The following is a 19,634-nucleotide window of genomic DNA, read 5'->3' on the forward strand; positions in this document are numbered from 1 at the left end:
AGGCCCACCGTGATGTATCTGTACATCCGAACGTTTATCCCTTTTCTCGTATTATTTTAAGGCATCAAAACAAACATGAGTCGGATCCAACGATCGAATGGACCACACCACATATGACTTTTGCATTTAATGCAACTGACATTTAATGCTTTGTGCATTTCAATGCAACCAAGCTTATTATTTGGTGTGGTCCATTCAATCGTTGAATCTTCCTCATTTTTGTTTTGATGCCTTAAAATAATCTGAGAAAAGGGATAGACGGTTCAGATGTACAGATACATCACGGTGGGCCCACCCACAGACCTGCCCGTTCGGAGCTAGGGACGGGCCAGGGTAGTGCGCAATCCGCGTCCTAGATTAATGGCATAGATGAAACGCATACATCATTGTGGGCCCACAGCACTGACCACTGCCACCTCGGTACAGGAGGGGTCCCTACCTAATCCCAGTCCAATCCAAGCAAGCCCTTAAAAATAAATAAGATGTGGAGCAAGATTTTGTCAAGGTCATCAGGTTAGTCATTACTTTAGAAAATCACCAGGATCTTCCTTAATTTAAAAAATGCATATATCGGGCAATTAGGACCATCTGCATTGTGGCCCACCAAACCAACAATCCTAATCAAACGTACATGTGCCTCATGGAGAGAGTCAATTATGTCAATTCACATCTTGGGTTCTCACTGGCTTATTATATGGTGTAGAATCTAAGATAGACAGAACATATATAGTCAATAAGAGGAGAGGATAAGATAGATGGAACCAAATAGGCAATAATAGAGGAGGATGATCTTATACATGATCTTGAGATCCTTCTCTTTCCCTAATTTATTTATTTTCTTGTGATTTCCCTGCTAGGAACAAGGAATGGCAGAATTAGTTGTATCAGGCCTTCTTCAAGTGATTATCGAAAGACTAGCCTCCCCAATCCTAGAACAGTGTGAACTGTTGTGGGGTGTTCGCAATGAGATAGAAAATCTAAGAAGTAAGTTATCAACGATACAAGCTGTGCTTGAAGATGCAGAGGAGCAGCTGGTAAAGAGCAAGGCGCTGCAGAATTGGCTGGGAAAGCTTAAATGTGTGGTTTATGATGCAGATGATATATTGGATGATTTCACAATAGAAATGGAAGCAGAACCAAAAGTGGAAGCTAAACGCAAAAAAGTGGAGATTGGGGATTGCTTTAAGAAGGTAGGCACCTTCTTTTCAGCATCGAAGTCCCGTTCAAATATGGCAGATAAGATAAAGGAGATAGGGCGGAGATTAGATGCGATTGCTGAAGAGAGGTCTAAATTCCATTTGAAAGAGGTAGAACGCGTGTTGGAGATTCGAGGCCAAGAATCAACTTACTCATTTGTAATTGAGTCAGATGTTTATGGAAGGGAGGAAGATAAAAAAGAGGTAATGGAATTACTGATTAGTAAGGATAACGGAGAGGATGTTACAGTCATCCCCATAGTCGGTATGGGGGGCCTTGGAAAGACCACACTCGCTCAATTAGCTTTCAATGACGAGAGGGCAGTGAAGCATTTCAAGCTAAGAATGTGGGTTTGTGTGTCGGATGATTTCAGTGTGAGTAGGGTAACGAAAGATATCTTAGAATCAGCATCCAATAACAAATGTGATCTCCAAAACATGGATCAACTGCAGCGTCACCTCCGAGAAAAGCTGAGTGGGAAGAAGTTTTTACTTGTGTTGGATGATGTCTGGGAAGAAAATCCCGAGAACTGGGATCGATTGAAACAATTACTCAGAGGAGGTGCAAGGGGTAGTAAAATCATAGTAACTACCCGTAGTAAAAAAGTTGCTTCAATCATGGGCACTATCCCTTCACTCCATTTGACAACATTATCAGAAGCTGATTGTTGGTCTCTGTTCAAGCAACGAGCGTTTGCGCATGGACGACAAGAACATCCAAACCTCGTAATGCATGGAAAGGAAATTGTAAAGAAGTGTGGTGGTGTCCCATTGGCAGCAAAGACGCTCGGAAGCTTGATGCGGCTTAAAACAGAGGAAAGAGAGTGGTTGCTTGTTAGAGAAAGTGAAATTTGGAATTTACCCGAAGAAGATAATCACATTTTGACAGCTCTAAAGTTGAGTTATTATCATCTGCCATCACATTTGAAGCAATGTTTTGCATACTGCTCAACATTTCCAAAAGATTATAGAATTGAAAAGAAGAAACTGATCCGACTTTGGATGGCTGAAGGTTTCCTTCAATCATCATCAGATGGAATTAAACAAATGGAAGACATTGGTGGAGAGTATTTTAATAATCTGTTGTGGCGGTCCTTCTTTCAAGATGTTCAGAAAGATAATGATGGGAATATAGAATGGTGCAAGATGCATGACCTCGTGCATGATCTTGCATGCTCTGTTGCAGGGAATGAATGCTCAATTCTGAAGGTCAAGAATGCAGTGAATATCTCTAACATGAGCCGGGCTCGCCGTCTATCCTTGGATTACGAGTATAGTAATTGCGTCCTAACAGTCCAGAATGACATGAGAACAGCAAACCATTTGCGAACACTGCTTGTGCTTAGAGGATGGAATGTCAGCGTTCCTTGTGAACTTTTGGTACATTTTATGTGCCTGCGTGTGTTAGATTTAAGTCATGCAAATGTCACTATGGAGTTGTTGGTTTCAATTGGTGAGTTGAAACACTTGAGATATCTCGACCTGTCTTTTACTGAAATACAAGCCCTTCCTGAATCTATCAGCACTCTTCACCAGTTGAAAACCTTGAGCCTCTTGCGGTGTGATAAACTAACAGAGTTACCCATGGACATGAGCAAAATGACTAGCCTAAGACATCTTGAAATCAGTCTATGCAATAGATTGACCCATATGCCAGCTAATATGGGAGAATTGAAGTTCCTTCGGACGTTGCCAATATTCATCGTTGGTAAGGATAGTGGATGTGGTATAAGAGAGCTGCAGGGCCTAAACCTCGGAGGAGAATTGACTATTCGAAACCTTGAGAATGTGACGTGTGCAGCAGATGCCCAGGTTGCCAACTTGAAGGAGAAGCCAAACCTTCATAAGTTACATTTTTTATGGGGTTGGGATATTGATCTTCAGTTGGAAGGAATTATTGAGCAAACACTCGAAGGCCTCCAACCGCATCCAAATCTCAAAAGGTTGGTGGTGGAAGGGTATGTGGGTGTCAGATTTCCGCAATGGATGAGTAATTCGTTGCTTTTGAATCTGATTGAAATCTCACTGATTAATTGCGGAAGATGCGAACAGCTCCCGTCACTTGGCCAATTACCATTCCTTAAGGTTCTTCAAGTAAATGGAATGGATGCTGTGAAACGCATTGACAAGCATTTCTGTGGCAATGTTATTACACAGGGATTCCCGTCACTGGAAAAACTCACCATCGGAAATATGCCTAATTTAGAGGAGTGGTCAGGATTCAATGGAAGAGAAGTATTCCCCTGCCTCAAAGAATTACGTGTCGACCAATGCCCAAAGCTCAAGTCTATAACAGGGGAGCTTGGAAACCTTGCTGCTCTCGAGTCTCTGAACATTTCAATATGTGATAAGTTGGTATCATTGCCAGAGGAGTTACAAAACTCCACTTCTCTCCATTCGCTGATGATTGAAAATTGCAGTAGTCTAACGTCCTTGAGAATACAAGGCTTGAGCTCTCTTCAAAATCTTGCCATTCAGCGTTGTAAAAGCCTAACGAGTTTGATAGGGGGGCTGCAACACCTCACTGCCTTAAAATCTTTGAAGATTGATGCATGTCCAGAGCTGGCTTCTTTACCAGAGGGTATGCAACACCTCACGGATCTTCGCGAATTAAGCATCAGCGGATTTAAGAAGTTAACGTCTTTGCCGGAATGGTTACAGCATGCCACAACACTGCAACGGCCTGAAAATTGCGAAAGTCTAACGGCTCTGCCAGAGGGGATAGGAAACCTGTCATTGCTTCAAAAATTGACAATCGGCAATTGTGAAAAACTGGAGTGTTTGCCATCCGGGCTACAACTCCTAACAAACCTCCAATATCTAGCGATCATTCGTTTTCCATGTCTAACGGCTCTGCCAGAGGGGCTGCAACTCCTAACAAACCTCTGGACTCTAAAAATCAGGAGATTGCCAAGTCTAACGGCGCTGCCTGAGGGGATGGGAAACCTATCCTCACTTCTACAGTTGGATATTGAGGATTGTGATAAGTTGGAGTGTTTGCCATCCGGGCTGCAACTCCTAACAAACCTCTGGACTCTAAAAATCAGGAGATTGCGAAGTCTAACGGCGCTGCCTGAGGGGATGGGAAACCTATCCTCACTTCTACGGTTGGATATTGAGGATTGTCATAAATTGAAGTGTTTGCCATCCGGGCTGCAACTCCTAACAAACCTCCAAAGGCTAACAATCAGGAGATTGCCAAGTCTAACGGCTCTGCCAGAAGGGATAGGAAACCTGTCCTCACTTCAACATTTGAAGATTGAGGCTTGTGATAAATTGGAGTGTTTGCCATCTGGGCCGCAACTCCTAACAAACCTCCAAACTCTAATAATCAGGAGATTGCCAAGTCTAACGGCTCTGCCAGAAGGGATAGGAAACCTGTCCTCACTTCAAGATTTGGAGATTGAGGATTGTGATAAATTGGAGTGTTTGCCATCTGGGCCGCAACTCCTAACAAACCTCCAAACTCTAAAAATCAGGAGATTGCCAAGTCTAACGGCTCTGCCAGAAGGGATAGGAAACCTGTCCTTGCTTCAAGTTTTGGAGACTGAGGATTGTGATAAATTGGAGTGTTTGCCATCCGGGCTGCAACTCCTAACAAACCTCCAATGGCTAACAATCAGGAGATTGCCAAGTCTAACAGCTCTGCCAGAAGGGATAGGAAACCTGTCCTCGCTTCAATATTTGTGGATTGAGGATTGTGAAAAATTAGAGTGTTTGCCATCCGGGATGCAACTCCTAACAAATCTCCAACATCTAACAATCATTGGCTGTCCACAATTAAAGAAGCGATGCAAGGAGAACGGCGCGGATTGGCACTACATAGCACACATCCCAAATATCTTCATTCTACCTATCGAATCCGAATCCTAGAGAGGAGGCGAAGGGTGTAGACGTCTGTTGGGGGTTGAAGAGGAGATAGCATCAACACTCTCCTTCTCACCTATTCCTCCCTCTGTGAGTGTCCCACCTCTTACTCAACCTTTTCTTTGCTTTAACGCTCTCCTTCCTACCTCTTCCTATCACATTGGAAGTGATTGTGTCCGACCATATCTGTGTGGGGCCCACCGTCATATATCTGTTTAAGATGATGCTAGCCTAAAGGTGACGAACAGATACATCACGGTAGCCCCCACACACACCGATCTAGTGGGACGCAATCCACTTCCCCTCCAATCATAGCTACTTCATTTTTTTAAAATTAAAAATCCGTCATGTCCAGCAATTTTGGGGGCCACGTGGTATGCATATCTCATCCAATCCCTCCGTATCGCACCATGTTTATTGCGGAAACGGATTGGCTACTCCCCCGCCACTGGCCAATGGCTGATGGTCGGTGCTCTGTGGGCCCCACCATGATGTATGTGTTTCATCCATGCCGTCCATCTATTTTTCTAGATTATTTTATATTATTTGACCAAAAATTAGGTATATCCCAATCTCAAATGGACCACATTACGGGAAACAGTGTTGAATGAACTTTGACCATTAAAAAAATTTTGGGGGCCATATAAGTTTTAGATCAAGATGATCTTTGTTTTTTTTCCTTCATCTGGGTCTTTATGACCTAATCAACAGATTGGATGTCATATAAGCAGTACAGTGGGCCTTAGGAGGATTTTAATGGTGGATATCCAATCAATATTGTTTTCCTGTGGTGTGGTCCTCCTGAGATTTATATCCCTCTCATTTTTGGGATTAGAACTTAAAATGATCTGTAAAAATGGATGAATGGAATGGATGAAATACAAACATCATGGTGGGGCCCACAGAGCACTGACCAGCAGCCACCGGGCTCGTGGCAGGGGGAGTAGCCAATCCGTCTCCGTTTATTGCACAAATCAAATATCGGGTGATTCCAACCATACGGTGGGCCTTGCGATGAAAAAATAATAATAGTCACACCATCCCAAAACCCCTGAATTCGTGTGTAGCCCACCTGAATGATTGTATTAGCATGATTTCTTGTTTGTAGATCATTATGGTGGGATTCACTTATTGTATGCCTAGATGTAATACACACACCATACAACCTCTACAATGCTTGGATTCACTAATTTTTAGAAGGATGAAAAAAAAAAATGGTACTTTAGTCATTTTAGCTGACTAAAAGGCAATCTCCTATACTTTTTTCGAATCAAGGCATTGTTTAATAAAATTAAAAATCTTGAGGAACTCTACTGTAAAAATGCATAACCTACTCTTTGTAGACTTGAATCATTTGGATTATTGTGCTTCAGGAGTGTGATCGATATACACATGGGGTAATATCAAACACTGTATAGCTGGTAATAACTCAAGACGAATACTACCTCAAATGCTTGCATGGTTGAAGTTACACTGCAGATGATCAATTCAAATCTAAGGTAATTTACTTTAAGATTGTTCCTTTTTAGAGTGAATTTATGTCACTAATGCTCAGGTCTGATATTAACAAATTTGTGGAAAATCATGCAGGTTATATTATTTGATCTGAATATCATGAATGCTAATCATAGTTTTATGGTTAGCATTTGTATTTTAAGGCTCGTTTAGATTGGTGAAATCCAAAAAGCAGATTTAGAAAGAAAAATGTTACGTCTCAAGGAAGCCATGGTTAAGGAAGCTCGTCGAAAAGAATTCTAAAAAAGTTGTTCCTTTTAGTTTTTATGACATTCAAGGAAATGTAGAATGATAAATAATCAAAAATTGATATTTGTCTCTCAAAAAGTATAGAATGTGGATTATTAAGGTTTTTGGTGGAAAAGGAAAATGTCTATTTTAGAAAAATCATAGAAAGAAAAATCTCATGTTACTTTATTATACCAATAAGTGAAAAATGTCATGTTAGCAGAATTTTTATTTTTATTTTTTTCACCGTAGCTTTTGGATTCCACCAATATAAACATTGAAGGATCAACCAAATTCTATGCTCAACAATCAAACATTGAAGGATGTTATTATCTAAAAATACACTTAACAAAGAAAGTATGGGTCCTGTTTATGCAAACTAAAGATTGAACTTGCCATACAAATTCTTTCCCTGTGCATTGTCAACTACTTTTTTGGTTACTAGGTTGTATGGTTCTTGAATTGCTTTCTATTGTTAACTGATTTTTTTGGCAAACAGATCATTTAAACAAGATCATTTCATTGAGCAATGTGAGTAATACATGCACAAACGAGATGGAGAAGGGGCTTAGCAGCATGTGTGCCAACATGGTACACTTGTGGGAGATTGAGTTAGACTGCTGGTTATTGAAACAAAAGTCAGGCTGGTCTGCTTGTCAGGTGGGTGATAAGCATACATTGAATGTGAACCAATAGTTATTTTCTTTGCAAACTTTTCATTTTTCTAGCTAAGGCATTTAATCTTTTAAAGCATGAGGCATAAGCTACACGCTACTTATAGCTTTTTAATCAAGGTTGTACTTAGTTGTACCAGTTTTATGATATTTTATACCAAATCTAGCTAATTAATAATTAAATTTAACAAAGTTTTATGATATTTGGTGCAATCAATTCAACCTAAAGTAATAGAAAAAGAAAATGATTAAGTATAAAAGTAAAGAAAGAGCAACGAAGCTGATTTAATATTGTTACTTAAATTATTTGACTAGAAGTATTGAAAGATTAACTAGTTTTTATTGAAAATAAAATAATATAATAAATCATTGAAACATTAATTGATATTAATGTAGTAGTGAAAAATAACTTCTAACTTGTAGCATATTGAAATTATCAGATAGCATAGGGTACACATGATTTACGATATTTCCATAACGTACATAACCCTATGATTAAGGTACACTACATAGTGTAAGTTACACACTCCATAGCGTAGTAATTTAAAACAATAGTGCGTGGCAAATGATTGATAATTGATCACCTACCAGCAATAGTACCACGACTTGTTGTATGGAGACATCTTTCTTGCCAACATGCCACTTGTGTAGGAAATCAGCACCATGAAAAGCCAAAGGCCCCCTTCTCAAAAATAGGGTGATCAAATCACTAGGTGGGACACACCTGTATGTCGAGTCAACCATTGATTCCAATGATGTGGTCCACATGGTGATATACTATGTTAGCGGAATACAACACTATATGTTGTGGTACCTTGTATGTTGGTGATTGATTCTCGGAATAATTTCTTAAATTGTTATATGATGGTTACTTAATACTGACACAAATTCTTGTAACCTTTAGCCTTTTGGGATTAGAGGCATGCTTAAGGATGGAAGTGGTCAGTGAGGGAGGAATCCTCAAAGAGAGCGAATTCTTGGGTATCCGAGCCCATGTGAAGATTTTCGTGAACTGGCAGCAGATAGAGACTTTATAATGCAATCACTTGGGCCTTTGGAATCTATGTTCCTGCTTCAAAGCCGAGCTCTATTTTGAATGAGTTAAGGTTATGATCTTGCTTCTTGGAAATCTCATGTGCAGATTCACAGTACTAGGTTTAATTGTATTGTTGACCCTCTTGCAAAGGGGTCATTTGGGATTCTTATTCATTCCCTTAATGAATTTTGTTTCTTTCTTGCCTTTCTAGTGTTTAATAAGATTTCATTACCCACATAAAAAAAAAAAATGAAATAACTATGAGGGAAATGAATTACTTTGATTCATTTGGAATGTATTTTTTAAAATGATAATGTTTTTGGCTTTTGTGATAAGGAAAAAAAAAAATCCATTATGTAGTGTGATATATACAGCCATTTCATTCTTAAACTGATTAGGAGAAAATGTGGGATTGCATGTGAAAATGTTAAATAATCAATACACACTTAGTGTTGATTTTGGTAAAATGAGGTTTGATAACACACGTATTTTCACAATTGTGCTTGTGTACATGGATTTTGCACATGCAACTATAGCACATGTACAAGATCGAGCTTTTCATGAGATGGGCCAAATTTCCATGAAAATGTCACATATGAGGGAGGAAAATGATAGATAAGGAAACTCATGGAAAAGAATTCTGAAATGGTTGTTTCTTTTAGTTTCCATGAATTTCATGGAAATATGGAATGGTCGATGGTCAAAAAATGATATGTCGCTCAAAATGTGTGAAAATGTGGATTATCAAGGTTTTAGAAGGAAAAGAAAAACTCTTTCTTTTAGAAAATTTGTGGAAAGGAAAATAGTTTCCCACACAATACTTTATTGTTCCAACCAGTAGGAAACATCACATCAGCAAAAAACTCTTATCTTGTCCACGGTTGCCTTTTGCATTCCACCAATGCAAACAGATAGGCAGATCATCCTCTTATAGACATTAGCTTGTTCGAGTATCAGCCAAAATTCCATGCTCAATAATCATACATTGAAAGATGTTAATATCCAATAATACACTTATATAAGGAACCCTGAGTCCCATTTATGTATATTGAAAATCGAACATATGCCATACAAATTCTCTGTCAATGCATTGTCAACTACCTGCTTTTCTGGTTGATGCATTGTATAGTTCCTGAATTGCTTTCTGTGCTTTACTATTTTTTTTTTTTGCTTTTGGCAAACAGAACATTTAAACGCCATCATTTCACCGAGGAATGCGAGTGGGACTCGAGCAAATGAGATGAGAGAAGGGGCCTAGCAGCGCATGTGCCAACATGGTGCACTTGTGGGAGACTGGGTTAGGCAACTAGTGAATTTTGAACCAAAAATCAGGCCAGTCTGCTTATTAGGTGGGTGACAAGCGTACGTTGAATGTGAACCAATAGTTATTTTCTTTGCAAACTTTCCATTTTTCTATTACTAGTGTGGTGCAACCGATATGTGGACCATGGTGAGTTTTGGAAGTTCATATATACTTGCAGTGGATGTCATGTTTACATAATGGAGGTTTGCTAATGTGATTCTCTCTTCTTCTGCCCCACTAGAAGTTCGCACCGAAGATGGTCGACAAAGAAAATCTTACTCATCTGCAAGCAACTTGAAAAAATAGTTCATATGTTACAGGACCTTAAAGATGTCATAAAAGTGAGATTTCTCTCATGTGGGCCATATGTTATGGGAACTTCCAGATGTATGGTTTGGATCATCATATCATGGAGTGAACAGGCAAGTTGATTGAGTGATTTTTGCTAGCATATTTCATTTAGAACTAAATTGTCATTAAATTAATAATCAACTTCCCTATTATTTTTTCTATTTTGAACTCGATTTTTTTTATGATCAGTGTCTTAGATATGTTCTTATGCTAAGAAACTTTGGTTTTGATCATCACATCCTATTGAACATTGTAGAGCAGATGATTGACAATTGATCATAACTTATTGTTCCTTAACATATTTCCCGCAAACATGCCACTTGTGTAGGAAATCAGAACTATGAAAAACTATAGGCCCCCCTTCTCAAAAATCAGGTTGATCAAATCAATAAGTGAGCCACACCTGTATTTTGAGTTGGATCATCATCTGTCCATTGATTTCAACAATGTGGCCCACCTGGTGGTGTATAAATACTATGTTGGCAGGACACAGCACCATTAGTTGTGGTAACATGCTCTGGGTGATTGGTTATGGGAAGGATTTCTTAAATTTCTATATGATGGTTTTTTAATACTGACATAAGTTCTTTTTATAACCCTTGGCCTTTCAGGATTGGAGGCATATTTAAGGAAGTGGTTGATGGGGGAGTGGATCCTCAAAGAGTGCGGAATTCTTGGCTATTAGATCTGGTGTGGAGATTTTCATGGTGGACGAAGATTTTATAATGCAATCGTTTTGGCCTTGGAGAAGTGTATTCCTGTTTCAAAGTTAAGAGTGTTATTTTGAATAAGGTCGAAATCTTGTATCTTGGAAATCTCACGTTTAGATGTTGATAGATGTCTTAAAATCTGTAAATTCAACAATCTGTCGATGACATCGAAGTAGGTTCGATGCCATCGAAGTCTCATCGAAGGTGCCATTGAATGTATGTGCAGATTTACGCAGAGTTGCGTATCTACAGGAATCTGCAAGATTTGTTTTTTATTTTGATTGTGATTCTCTTAGAGGTTATGTATGGGAGTGAAATCGGAATCTAAGGGTATTCTAAGGCTTTCTAATTCATTCCTAGGGTTTCAAAAGGCTTGTAAGGGAGATTCGAGGCTTGTTCGAATCGGGTATTCTCTCTCTCTTGTAATTTCTGATTTCATAGTGATTACTGTCGCTTTGTGCCGTGGTTTTTTCCCGAAAGGGTTTTTCCACGTTAAATTCGGAGTCTTTGTGATTGGGCTTCTTTGTGCGTTTGGAATACTCTACTTGATTCATCTCTGTGTGATTCCGTGGTCCCCCAACAGTAGATTCCCATTAATTGGTTTTAATTGGAATGATGACTCTCTTACAAAGGGTACTATAGATCTTCTCTTTGTAATTGGGATTCCAATCCATTGCCTTGAAGGCTTTTGTTTCTTTGTTGCCTTTCTAGTGTTTAATAAAATTCCATTGCCCACTTATATATGTGGCAAACAATTTATTTTGATACATTGGAAATGTACTTCAGAGATAAAAATGATTATATTGTCAGTTTTAGTGATTTAAAAATAATAATAATAATAATAATCTGTTGTGGTGTGGTGGATATATAGCTACTTGCATTTTTTTAATTGATTAGGAGAAAAGGTGAAGTTGCAGGCCAGAATATTAAAAACTGAAGTTCTAAATAATCAAAACACACTGCTTACTTAGGTAAAATGAGGTTTGATAACCCACACATGTTTACAACTTTGCTTGTATTCATGCCATTACACATGCAAATATGGCACATGTGTACAAGATCAAGCTTTCCATGAGATGGGCCACATTTTTTATATCAGCTAACGCGAGCCACGGTATGCAAAACAATGGACGTTTAGGGGAAAATATCATTTAGACTTACTCTTTCACATACTGGGGCTTACCTAAGTGAAAGCCCTGCTCTTTCACCCAGATGATTTAAGAAATGTGGCCAATCTAATCAAAAGCTTGGATTTTGTACACATGCAATGGAATTTATATGTGCCAACCCACTTGCCAACATGGCAAATGTATTAGAGATCCAATCTATCCATCAGTTGGGTCCCACTGTACAGATGGCCCTGCCTAGACATCAGCCCAATCTATTCATCCAACAGGCATTCTGTTAGAAACAAAATGATGGCATATAAGAAGTTTGATTTTAGTTTTTTTTTTTTTAAAGGTTTTTAAAGTTCATGAATCGTAACTAGGGGCGAACATCAAGGCGAACTGAGCCGAGCTGGCCTCAGCACGACTCGGCTTGGCCACTAGCTGACCTCAGCTCGAACTCGGTTCGGCTCAGTCCTCAAACCTGACTGGCCAGCTCGGCTCGGTTCGGTCAGCAGCTCGGGCCAGTTCAAGCCGAGTTCGCCATTGCAGCATTTTCACAAACACCTGGACTGCACCTTCAAAATCTCACCGTATTTGAGACAGCAACAATGATTTTACAGGTATTTTATCAAACACCTTCTAAGCAACATAAAAAATCAAGAAAAAAAAAAGGTGTTGGTTTCATATACATACCTTCCTTGCCACCAACCACAATTCTTTGGGTCATTTCATCAAACACTTGCTAGGCAACATCAATATCAAAGTAACCGAGTCACCGAACTGGTTCGATTCGAGCTGGGTTCAACCGAGTCGAGTCGAGCTGGGGCCAGCTCGAACTCAGTCGAACCAAGTCGAATTGAGCTTTTTCCGAGCTAGCTCGGTTCGTGTACACACTTAATCGTAACTCTACTAATTGGTGAACAGGCCCAATTTTTGGATAAAAGGGCATCTAAATGGTGGGACCCATCTGAATATAGTTTGGACACTTCGCCACATGAGGGGCATGTGAATGGGCTTCCTTGAGCAGGAGTTGGCCCATGCGATTTGCATATCCATACAGAGTCCAATCGTCCTCGTTCGAGCAGTACTCAAAAATTAAACAGATAAACAATGATAACTATCCAATGCTTAAATTATTTTGGACCGCTGACCATCTCCTTTAAAAAGGGTTGCAACAGTCAGATTCACCACACCTTTTAATTTTGTTATCTAATCACCTTTATACGTTACATACAATGACCACCGCCTTTAAAAAGGCTGATGTCCGTTAATGCATTGACCAAGATTCGTATTGTGAAATGAATATTGTTTTTGCTTTTATATATATATATATATATATATATATATATATATATATAAACTATACTGGACTATAATGATAGATGTGTAATCTTGGAGGAGGGGAGTTTTCACAGAGTTGGCGACTCACCCTTTTGGTGTTCTAAAACACCAGACGATGCATGACTAGAAGTTATATATGTCTAAGGAGCATATTAAGGATGTAGGAATGAAAAGTCTCACATGAGCACGATAGAACTCTTGGAGTTCAATTATGTTTTAGTAGAATTTTTAGTTTTACTATTTTATAATAAATCCCCAGCTGAGTGGACAATTTAGTTATCTTTTATGATGATTGGAATTTCATTTATAAAGCTTAATTTATTTTATTTTTATATGATGTATATCATGCAAATGTAAAAATGTAATTCGAACAAAAAAAAATTTACATGTTATGAAGAAGCATTCTTTTATTCTATAGCTAACACCCACGAATTCAAGATCTGAGTCACTGATACTCAAGTGTCGGGTTTTGGGTGTTACAGGTTTCAAGAGTTTGGATTGTACAAGGAGACATGACAACAGGTGCTGCAAAATAGGTGAAATCGGTTTTCCAAGTTTCTTACATTGCCTCGACTTCTAACTCATATCTAGAAATCATATGGTGTTCAAGTGAGTCCCAAGTAGTTATTTAAACTCGAAAACAAAGTTTTGTGATGATCAAATGGTGGTGGTGTTTGACGCGTTGATGATGGAGTGTTAATGGCAAATTTTCATACGTTGGTTATTTCCTTGTTCTAATTCTGCTAGATGGCTCAGATGGACATAAGGAAGCTCTGGAAAGTGATTACCACTTTCTGCTTGAATTTCAAGTCTTCTAGTAACTTTTTCAACCAAATAGCTTTATTGTATGCTTATGTAGTTGATATGTACTCTGCTTCTTTTGTAGAAAATCTCATTATTAACTATAGTCTCGACATACAACTGACTACACTACTAGCCAGAAAGAAAACATAACCTATGGTTGATATTATTTTATCACGATATCGTACATAATTTGTTAAGTTTTCTCAAAATAAGAAAAAAAAATTATATATAAGAGAAAATTTAGGAAAAGGGTTGTGGCTTTTAATGATTGTTGGTGACCATTCATTTGTGAATGGTAGTGCCTCTTGGTAAATAAAACATTATTTAAAATTGAAATTGTGGTGAAAAGATACCATTAATGGTGGAGGGATGTCATTGTTGAAAAAACATCATGAAAGAAAATGTCTTTCCATGAAGAGAATCTTAAAGCATCTCTTGTGACTATATAAACTCATCTTTGCATCATTTCGAATATAACAATTCTAACAATCTCATCTCCATCTTCTTCTTCTCCATTTTTGTTTTTGAATGTTTTTTGAAAAGTTGCAATTTTCTAGCTCGAAACTACAAACATTTTTTCAGGGAGTAAGTTGCAACAACATAAAAGTCAGGGGTGTACATTGTAAAAATGCGTACGGAGTACGGTTTTTGGGTTTTGCAGGTCGAAGCCCACATTTCTCTGGTCTTGGAGAAGAGGCTTATTGTATCCTGGAGGTGGAGGCGGATTTGTTGTAACCCTCTTGCAAACTAGTTTAATCACCAGTAGAGTGCGAATATCGCCTTAAAGATAGCAACATCGTAACGCACCTTAAGCATATCTTTGGCCGTTGTAATCTGCATCCATAAACCCAATTTTCTATCTTTTTGCCTCAACCATTACATAATCTGCATCCACAAACCCAATTAATTCTAAATTTTGGTCGTTGTAACAAATACCTACTTTAAAAGTACTCTTTATATAACAAATGATCCACCTCACAACAGTCCAATGATCGTTACGTATTTATTAACCGTTCTCAGTGCTTGCGTAATGTCTGGTCCGATGCACACCATGGCAAACATAAGGCTTCCTATCACTAATGAATATAGTACTCGAGACATATACACCTTATTTGTTTCCATGTTAGGACATTGATATGAAAATAACTTGCAACCAACGGGGAATAGAGTATTGACTGGGTTAGAATTCTGCATGTTGAAGCGGCATAACTCTTTCAACATAACCCTTCTGTGCCATTCAGACTTTCATATTCTCCTTGTTTCTAAGTATTAATCATCCCAAGAATCTGATTAATGGCACCCAAATTATTCACATCAAATTCCTTAGCAAAATAAGCTTTTAATGTTGCAATAATATCTCTACTAATACCAGCAATCAGCTGTCATTGACGTACAATAGCAAGATAATAAATCCACCATTACCATAATTACAAACATAGGCACAATGGTCTACCTCACATCTTTAGAATCATAAGCTCACAATGAAGGAATCAAACCACTTATACCAACAAATTGACGCTTACTCTAAATCGTAAAAAGATATGCTCAACCGACAAACTAGTACTACCAAAAAATAGGGCAACGCCGACGGCAAAAAACGGTCGGCATTGATCATCCCCGCCGTCAGAAAAGGGAGCGTCGGCGTTGCTCGCCAACGGTTTTAAAGCCATCAATATTTCCGTTGGCCGCCGATGGCTAAAAAGCCATTCACCGACGGGTTTTAGCCGTCGGCGTTTCCCAATGAGTCCCGTCGACGTTTCCCACTGAGTTCAAAAAAATAATAATTTGCGAATGAATTGCCTAACACCCATACCAGAAACATGTTTTCTGAAGCCCCAAACCATCTAACCTATTTGAAAAGGTAAGTCAAAACAAAAGAAAAGGAAGAAATCAAATCTATGCCATCCAAATCCCAAACATATAAAATCTGTATTTCCATAATAAATAAATTTTTAAAAAAAGTAAAAATTGATTGTATATATGATACCCAATCCCAAGACATGATAGATCGTGACTCCATCTAAAAGCAATCTTCAAAATAACGTTGATACAACAATTAATTCTATGCTAACAAAATATATATCCCAAATCTTACAAATCATAAGAGGTAAATCTTCCAAACTATAAGCCAATTCTCACCTTCTTAGTGAATATAACGATTAATTTAAACTATCGTATAAACCAAAGTTTGATCAAGAAATAAACTTTGGGCAGTTTGGATTAAACTGCCTAAGAAACTAGCTAGCAAACTTCCGAGTTTTTAATGAATTACCTGAAATAAAATTTGGATTTGGTCTCCAAATAAATCAAGTACAAGAGCTAAGAGGAAAGAAAAAATCAAATCAATAAACTTAAAAAATTTAAATACAACAAACCAATGATAGATAACATAAATGATTAGCAAACACTGTAAAGAAAAAAAAAAAACCACAAGTAAATGATGGCAAGGATCACCCTATTGAGGTGGATCCATTATCAGCCAGAGAAACAGAATATTTTAAGTTACCAATGCCCTACATTATAAACAGTTCCTTGAGAAACACAATATTTCAAAAAGAAACAACAACAAAAAAAAAAGAAAAAGAAGAAGAAGAAGAAGAAGAAGAAGAAGAAGACAAAATGGAACTCTTGAAAATTAAGCAGGTAAAAACTTTGTTAAAGAATCAGAAGACCTGAAAGATGATTGAATAGTAAGTAATTAACCTAGCGTTACCTCAACATTCTTCAACTCGAACTCTGGATTATGAGCGGAGTACAAGTTCCCAAAAGTCTCCCAAGGCCCACTTGTTCCATGCAACCTTGTCAAAGAGAGCACTTAGATAAGAAGACGAACCAATCATCTACTTTTAACATCTACTAGAATTAATTTTCCACACTGTTTTTCATTGTAGGCATTTTTGAAAGAGTAAAAATTTCCAAGTTCGAAAGAAAAGAAAAGAACTTACAAATCCCCATCCAAGCATAATTCAAAGCTACCACCCCCACCAAGTGCCAAGACGTCATTCCAACATAAATAGTAGTACCTGTTCGCACCTATGTCAAGTAAACATCTGATAAGCATCATGTACGCTCTTATACTCTGCCATAAGGGACAATAACAAATTGACAAATATAATATATATCTAAGACATAGATGTGTCCCTATCTAAGACGTGAACTCAAACAAAGTTCATAGAATAGTGTGTATGCTAATTCATCATACAAGCAGAGAATTACATGATGATGCATGGACATTGGACATCATTGGAAAGGACTGGCAACATAAAACATGCCTGTGTATAGTAATTCATATTAACTGTTGGGAGAACCTTATGTATAGTAATCATCATTACTATTTGGAGAACAGTCAACTGCTGCAGGTACTAAATCAAACGCCACGTACCATCTGTCCTAGACACATTCACACCCACAACCACTCACGCCAACACGCACCACAATGGGTACTAAAACTCATGACCTCTTTGTTGAAACTCTTGTGAGTCTACCACTGAGCCACGAGTAGGGACCCAACACAACCAGTAAGCTTGTCCTCCCATAGATCAAGGGAGGTGGAATCACAAAAATGGGAAGTCTGTACTCGTAACACCTAACAAGAATTCTGAATTAATGTTTTATACGCTGCAAGTAACATGAACAAATACCAACAAGCAATTGAACATTAATGCTGAAGGAAAAATTGAAACTGCAACAAGAAAATATAAAGGATCTACTAAAATTGACATAGATTGACAAATTCTACCATGAGTCCTATATTGATAATTGCAATACATGTGGAAAATTATGGTTCAAATCAAATTATGCCTAGTACCCAAAACTGCATTGACAAGTTCCTCACTACATTCCAATTTTCAATGGCAAATAACTTGCATACAGTTGTTTATTGAAAAAGAATTCCACACTTTCTAAAAGCAATGCTGTATGGGCCCTTGCTAAACATGGGAGAAGGTCAATATAAGATGATCTAGCCAACATGAATGCAACAGGAAATAGATAAGCTCTCCACTTCCTCTGTGTAGCTTGTATCTTTAGAAACATTTGTGGATGGAAACATAAACCAATCAAAAGACGTCGCATTTTTTATATTTCCAACAATTTCATTCAATCAACCATAAAATTCCAAGCTCATTCAATACACATTTGGTGTGTGAATGCACAATGAAACATAGGAAAGAAAAGGAATAAGAGCAATATGTAAATTTATGTGGAAGAAAGAAAGTCACATTGAAGGCAGTTTCGAATTGTTCGCAGGGAACTGCTTCACAATTTGGGTAGGCCTTGGCAGCTGCTGATTCACTGTATGCACTAGGAACACCCTGAAAAAAGAAGAAGAAGAAGATTCCAGAAGGTGGTGAGACATGAAGTAAAATTGGGGGCCCGTTTGTATACATGTGGGTCATTTTCCATCAGAGTAGGCACACCGTGAGATATGCCGACTATGGAACCCATTATAAAAGATTGCTTGTATGCATGTGGGTCATTTCCCACAGGTAACTGAACATTGATATCAAATACCTGACCTAACGTAAAACGGTGAGGTCCAATTTCCATCATATAATATTCACTACAGAATATGAAGACAAATCAAGACTTGCAGATGGACACATTCAAAAACAGAACCTTGAACTAGTTGTCCATTGTTCGGCAACAGCTTTCCTTTGGCTGCGTCGCCAAAAAGCATTTGCAACATTGGGTTCACTATGCAACCAACTCCAACCAAAAACAGAAAAAGAAGGTAAGCATTGCTGCAATTGTACTTTTAAGTTTTGGCAGATTATAACTGGTTAAACATCCACGTATAGAACTGGCCATTCCTTTCAATTAACAACTACAACTGAAATAGAAAAGGAAAGACAGTGCTGAACTTAGAAGATTATTTCTAGGTTAAAGTAGAACACATCAACATAAACCCCTGGCACTACCTTAACTTCCCCTCATTAGGAGTTGTGGCCGCTAACAGATTAATGGAATTAAATTTTCATTTCCATATACAGTTTACATCAGTTAAATACACATACGGATAACAAACATTTGTTTTGAAATCCTGAAGTATAGAGCAGTTCTAAACTGCTTCCTAACTCTAAGGAGCAATTAGTTTGAATGACTTAAAAATAGCGAGACTGAGAGTTTGTTACAATCTGTACAGCTATTTGAATAAATTCAAAATTACAATCTGTTGCAATCCGTTGAGTGATGATATGCCCCCTCAAGATGGAGCTCGAGATAGGAGTCCAATCTTGGATTTGAGATCATGAAAACGGATACGGTGAAGAGGCTTGGTGAGTGCATCTGCAAGTTGATCTGCTGAGGATACATGCGCAACACGAAGGATGCCATTTTGTACTTGATCTCTGATGAAGTGATAATCGATGGCAACATGTTTCATTCTGGAGTGAAACACGGGATTGGAGCAGAGTTGGGTAGCACCAACATTGTCACAGTATAAGACTGGACAGCAAGGGAGTTGAACACCAAGATCAGTTAGAAGATAGCAAAGCCAGTT

The 19,634-nt window shown here is 38.1% G+C and overlaps 2 protein-coding genes and 1 long non-coding RNA gene across 6 annotated transcripts; 2 read left to right on the forward strand and 1 right to left on the reverse strand.

The window, feature by feature from the left end:
• Positions 1-866: 866 nt before the first annotated feature.
• On the forward strand, positions 867-5,069 carry LOC131228110 (putative disease resistance protein RGA3). The gene has a single exon (XM_058223942.1). It carries the CDS (start codon positions 867-869, stop codon positions 5,067-5,069), a length of 4,203 nt encoding a protein of 1,400 aa, XP_058079925.1.
• A 2,260-nt stretch (positions 5,070-7,329) lies between these two features.
• On the forward strand, positions 7,330-10,286 carry LOC131227937 (uncharacterized). The gene is made up of 4 exons (XR_009162632.1): positions 7,330-7,466; positions 8,385-8,586; positions 9,701-9,865; positions 10,061-10,286. It is a non-coding gene; the product is annotated as an uncharacterized LOC131227937 (long non-coding RNA).
• A 6,081-nt stretch (positions 10,287-16,367) lies between these two features.
• On the reverse strand, positions 16,368-19,073 carry LOC131227933 (uncharacterized). 4 transcript variants are annotated; one of them, XM_058223761.1, is made up of 5 exons: positions 18,752-19,073; positions 18,355-18,427; positions 17,080-17,157; positions 16,848-16,932; positions 16,368-16,453 (listed from the first exon to the last, which is right to left on the reverse strand). In XM_058223761.1, exons 1-5 carry the CDS (start codon positions 18,819-18,821, stop codon positions 16,403-16,405), a joined length of 357 nt encoding a protein of 118 aa, XP_058079744.1. In that variant the 5' UTR covers positions 18,822-19,073; the 3' UTR covers positions 16,368-16,402. The 4 variants fall into 4 exon arrangements, 1 of the variants encoding a protein (XP_058079744.1); XR_009162629.1 differs by lacking the exon at positions 16,368-16,453 and having other exon boundaries at positions 16,720-16,932; positions 18,355-18,447; positions 18,752-19,070; XR_009162628.1 differs by lacking the exon at positions 16,368-16,453 and having other exon boundaries at positions 16,725-16,932; positions 17,080-17,167; positions 18,752-19,044.
• Between the last annotated feature and the right edge of the window lie 561 nt (positions 19,074-19,634).

The sequence above is a fragment of the Magnolia sinica genome, chromosome 15 (assembly GCF_029962835.1).
Source record: "Magnolia sinica isolate HGM2019 chromosome 15, MsV1, whole genome shotgun sequence".
In the NCBI taxonomy this organism is placed as follows: Eukaryota; Viridiplantae; Streptophyta; class Magnoliopsida; order Magnoliales; family Magnoliaceae; genus Magnolia; species Magnolia sinica.